Here is a 5450-nt window from a genome sequence, read left to right as displayed (position 1 = left end):
GGGTTCGATGGAAAGAGTTGGAACAATGCCCTAAAATACCTGCTCCCTGCGCTCTGCTCTCCTCTTCCTGAGGCCGGGAAGGGTGTAATGAGAGGAAGGAGGGAAGTGTCCCGGAGCTCCCCCGCCTCCATTCCTCTTTCGTTTTCAGCCTTTAAGGAGCATCTGCCCCTTTTGAACCACCGAGGTGACGGGTGAACACACCCGAGCGCCGCGCCGCCCTCCACGCTCTTGCCCAGGCGGGGACGGCGGACGCGCGTGCGTGAGCGCTCGGTATAAATAGATCGCGCGGGCGGCGGCCACTGGACAGAGCCGAGCTACGGGAACCGCGGGCCATGGCGGGCGAGGACCACCAGTGGCAGGGCAGCATCCTCTACAACATGCTCATGAGCGCCAAGCAAACGCACGCAACCCCGGTGGCGCCTGACACACGGCTGGGGGGTGCATGCTGGGGCTGCTCGTGTGGCGCCGAGCCCCCACTGGGCAGAGAGGGGCTGCCGGATGGACGGGCAGTGGCGCTCCTGTACCGCTGCTGCTTTTGTGGTGAAGACCACCCGCGGCAGGGCAGCATCCTCTACAACATGCTCACAAGCGCAAAGCAAAGGCAAGAGACTCCAGAAGCGCCCGAGGCACAACTGGGGGGTGCGTGCTGGGGCTGTTCGTGTGGCGCGGAGCCTCCGCTGGGCAGAGAGGGACTCCCGGGTGGGCGGACCACGGTGCTCCTGTACCGCTGCTGCTTTTGCGGTGAAGACCACCCACGGCAGGGCAGCATCCTGTACAGCTTGCTCACCAGCGCAAAGCAAACGCACGTGGCTCCTGAAGCTCCCGAGGCGCGGCCAGGGAGCGCGTGGTGGGACCGCTCTTACTGCGCGCAGAGGCTGGGGGGCAGAGAGGAGTTGCCGGCCGGGCGGGCCATGGCGCTCCTGTACCGCTGCTGCTTTTGCGGGGAAGACCACCCGCGGCAAGCGGGCATCCTCTGCAACATGCCCGCAAGCGCAAAGCAAACGCAACTGGCTCCAGAGGCGCAGCCGGGGGCCCCTTGGTGGGACCCCTCGTGTGGAGCGCAGCGGCGGGTGGCCCTCAAGAGCCCACAGGTGGTTTGCGAGGCAGCCTCGGCAGGCCTGTTGAAGACGCTGCGCTTCGTCAAGTACTTGCCCTGCTTCCAGGTGCTGCCCTTGGACCAGCAGCTGGTGCTGGTGCGCAGCTGCTGGGCGCCGCTACTCATGCTCGAACTGGCCCAGGACCGCCTGAACTTTGAGACGGTGGAGACCTCGGAGACCAGCCTGCTGCAGAGGATCCTCACCACCAGGCGGCAGGAGACCACGGGCGACGAGCCGCCGTCCCAGCCCACGCTGCAGCCACAGCTCGTACCGCCGCCCAAGGCCGAGCATTTGCCGTCGGCCGCCGAGGTCCAGGCCATCAAGGGCTTCCTTGCAAAGTGCTGGAGCCTGGACATCAGTACCAAGGAGTACGCCTACCTCAAGGGGGCCGTGCTGTTTAACCCGGGTAAGAATGCCGGCCTCGGGCTCTGACTTCTCCCTATTCAGAAAAGCATTGGTAGTACCGACCCGGGGCAAAGACACTTAAGACTTTTCCGTTGACAGGGGAATGTAGGGGCATAAGTAAAGAATCGCGACTAACTTAGCAGAGTTGGGGGAGTTACAGAAACCTCGTGGGTGGGCTGCTGCCAGAACCCTAGCCAAGAGGAGGGGGTTTGTTTGTTGAGGTTTGCTCTTCTCTCTCTGAACCTATTAATATACAAAAGTTTGTGCTGTCAAGGGACATGGCTGTTCCTTCCCTCTCCTCTAATCTTTTAAATCCAGGAGCATAGCTTTATTTTTTTTTAAAGTTTGTGTTTGCTGCAAATTCTGCAAAATTTCTTTCTGAAGCCCAGTTTGGAAATTTACTAGAAACTTTTTGTTGGAGGAAGTCTATTAAGGCTGGCAAGAAATGTAATATTTATTAAGGACCCATAGAGAGACCATCCCCTGGGGACACTGTCCAGCAGGACACTAGACTTAATGTTTCATGGGTCTGCCTTTGTATGGTCATTTTAATGGTCTTAAGCAGCTGGACTGTCTCATCTTCCAACTGTCTGAATATCAGGCTGGCAAAATGGTAGGAAAAGACATGTTAGGGACTGCAAGCAGGTGCACTACTTCAGAGCTTGAAGATACCTTAGAGACCTCCTAGTCAATCCCCTCTGCACTTAACCCTCCCATCACCCCATTGGCAGGTTAGGTCATCTAGTTCCAAGTGACCTTCCCCAAAACAAATGGCCGGTGAGTTGTGGAGCATGGGTCTCCTGTCTTCTGGGCCCAAGGGGATGCCGGTGGCACCATACTTTCAGGTTGTCTGTTGGGTGCTGGACACTCTGGCCCACACAGTGCAATCAAATCATTGGAGAACATCTCTCTGGACAGCCCAGCACCTTGTCTCTAGTGTGTCCTACTACTAGAGTCATCTTCAACCAACATCCTCCAAAAAGGATTACAAGTCGGCAGGAAGTTTCCAGGCAGCTTGAGTTGGGATCGTTTTTTATAATGCTCCCTCCATATCCTTTCTTCCTGACACCAGGAGACTTGGGGTTATGTCCTTGCCTCCTGACTAGAATTTCTGAAGGAGTATAGAGCAGTATTCAGTGGGATAATTCATTCAGACCTCACATTTCAGGACCTAGAGACTTCAGCTCACTCCAGTGATCATTATAGGTCACCCTATGCTTATATCATTGTTTTCCATCTTGCCTGTGCATAGAAAACACTTAGAGGGGCTTGTTCTAAGTTTCCAGCCCCCTCCCCTAGAAGTTCTGATTCAGTAGCTCTGATGTAGGGTCTGCAAATCAACATTCATAAGAAGTGCCTCAGGTGGTTCCTAAGATCATCTGAAAGTGTTTTCTCGCTCCTTCAGCTGTGTTATTAGACATCTGCCGTGTGCTTTGTTCTTCTGTAATAAAAAGGTAAGACAAGGGCTTGGCTTTCAGAAGGTGACATTCCACTAGTTTCCCTCTTTTCCTCCACCCTGTTTTGCATCCCTTATAATCGCCCTGCTTTTCTGAATTGTCTCTCAATAAGTTTAACCTAGAGCTAAGCTGGGTATATTTTAAACACAAATGCACCTGCATTTGGAAAAAAAAAGTAATACCTGCTAAATGTGTGGCCTTGCTTTACTGTTTATTGTCTTGTATCCGCTGGTCTTTATATTTAAACATTTCCCTCCCATCCCCAAGGAGTCCATCCGTCTTTTCTTTTTCCCGAATTTACTTTGAAGGCAAGTCTTTTTTGGGGGTAGGGGAGTCACTTTAGGGGGTGATGGAAAAGGGAGGATATGGTATGAAAGCAGAGAAAAGTGAAGCTCACAAGATTAAGTTTTAATAAGCCATGAATCTAGACCTGGCAGAGCTTCTGATTTCTGGTGGTTTCATGCAAGCCTTGCCTTATCCTCATTAATGGAATCCAAGCACAATAAAATTGAGTGTTAAGCCTGGAAAATGAGCTCTAGGTAGTTGGGGATGTTAATGCATGGACTAGGGTAATCAGAATTGGAATATGGATAAGAGATGTTATACTTTGTTCTCATTGGTCAGATCTGATATTGGCCTATTATAGAAATGACTTGCCTATTGCCATTTTATTTTTAAAGAACACTGGCGGGTTCTGTTACTCTATGACGATTAGCATGGTGCTTTTAAAATACTTTTCTGTTGAATTTGGTACAAAAAGAGAATGAAGATGACTATAATCATCAACATCATTTAAACAGAATGGTAAATTGGTAATTACTTAAATACAAGGTAAAGAATTTTACAGTGATATTACTATCATGGAAGATCAAGGACTTTTAAAAGCAGCCTCCTCTTACTACCTTCTTTATAAAAGTTACAGGCATTTAATCTTCCCTGCATTGTATTTCATTCCGTTTTTCTTGGGTATCACACTGTACTGCAAGAAGGTCATGCATTCACTATTTGAAAAGTTACTTTTGTACCATGTTGCAGCCCATGATGTTTTCACATTTACTTTTTAACCCTTTAATGGGTGTTCAGACAGTGCTTTCAAAGTTGGCTTACTTTAAACTATTTTTTAAAAAAGCCTTTTGGAAGGCTCATTAAAATCACTTATTTCTTTAAACCTTCCCCAATACAGAAATCATGGTACAATGAGCTAAGTGGCCAGTGTTATCTCTCAACTTATTATGGGACTCTAAAATCAGCCTGCAGCCAATAGTTAAAATGAGACTCCTCAGTCACAGTTGGTGGCTGTGAATGGCAAAATACCTGTCATCTGGAAAACCTCTTGCCATTATACCAAGGCTTGTTTCCCATAGGTAAAACGTAAAGTGCTCACTTCTTGAAATAATTCTGATTTCTTCATACTTGCACAGATAGTGAACTGGAGCAGTGATTCATTAAGCTATACTCCACTGTCATAATTGAATTAAGCGTGCATTTGTTGGCTCAGGGCCAGCAGTTTTTAATTGTGAGAATAGAAACATAGTAAATATTAAATAAGAATAATTACATGAGGTGTCTTTCTTGGAAGCGTTGCTGCTGAACACTCCCAACTGGTTTGGTACTTTATCCTTGTTGTCGAAAGAACTTCTCACCGGGAAGCTTGAAAGCTTTTCTAATTTGGGGAGGGGCAGAATGGATATACTTAAAAAGTTAGCAAAGGGTTCTGCATGAGCTGTTTCTACTGAAGAGCTTTTTCTCCCTTTTTCTCCTCCAGACCTGCCAGGCCTGCAGTGCGTGAAGTACATCCAGGGACTCCAGTGGGGAACTCAGCAGATACTTAGTGAACATATCCGGATGACACACAGGGAGCATCAGGCCAGATTCGCCGAACTGAACAGCGCCCTCTTCCTGCTGAGATTCATCAACGCCAACGTCCTTGCGGAACTGTTCTTCAGGCCCATCATTGGCACTGTCAGCATGGATGACATGATGCTGGAAATGCTCTGTGCCAAGTTATGAAGGCATGTGGGCCACACAAGTGCAGATCAATGTGAAGCACACACAAGGAACAGGCGGCAGAAGAGTGTCAAATAGTGTAAAATAAACTTTCTTATTATTTTTACATGGCATAGTAATTTTGTATTCAATTAAAGAAAAACTGTAGTTACGGACAGGTAGAAAATCCTCAGTTCCATACTGTTTCATTGAGAAGGAAGAAATTTGCCAACTGGGAACACAGCTTAGGACATCTTTAAGGAAAGATGAGGGTCCTACACGAATACACTACACAAGTTTAGCCACTCTCTCCACTGAGCCTACCAACATCAAATTTGTAATCTTATAATGTTGAGGTGTTAACCACTAACTTAATTGCAAAAAGGTTCATCAGGGTTTAAGCAAGACTTCAAAAAATACGAAGAACCTAGCCAAAGTAAACAAAAGTTATCTTTGTATGTTGATTTGGCTCTACCTTCATTTACACTCTCATTACTGTGTGGAA

General features: G+C 48.2%; 1 protein-coding gene across 1 annotated transcript; it reads left to right on the top strand.

The window, feature by feature from the left end:
- The first annotated feature begins 314 nt into the window (after nucleotides 1-314).
- Nucleotides 315-5072, top strand: NR0B1 (nuclear receptor subfamily 0 group B member 1). Its single transcript, XM_006209420.4, has 2 exons — nucleotides 315-1503; nucleotides 4725-5072. The coding sequence occupies exons 1-2, from the start codon at nucleotides 333-335 to the stop codon at nucleotides 4967-4969; spliced, it is 1416 nt and encodes a 471-aa protein (XP_006209482.1). The 5' UTR covers nucleotides 315-332; the 3' UTR covers nucleotides 4970-5072.
- The last annotated feature ends 378 nt before the right edge of the window (nucleotides 5073-5450 follow it).

Source organism: Vicugna pacos, chromosome X (genome assembly GCF_048564905.1).
Source record: "Vicugna pacos chromosome X, VicPac4, whole genome shotgun sequence".
NCBI classification, from domain to species: Eukaryota; Metazoa; Chordata; class Mammalia; order Artiodactyla; family Camelidae; genus Vicugna; species Vicugna pacos.
This window is presented reverse-complemented; position numbering and strand designations above follow the sequence as displayed.

Bases quoted from the DNA above. Each gene is read 5' to 3' on its own strand.
- NR0B1 (XM_006209420.4), top strand. From the start codon at position 333: ATGGCGGGCGAGGACCACCAGTGGCAGGGCAGCATCCTCTACAACATG. The intron at 1,504-4,724 runs GTAAGAATGCCG...TTTCTCCTCCAG, and splicing joins GGCCGTGCTGTTTAACCCGG to ACCTGCCAGGCCTGCAGTGC.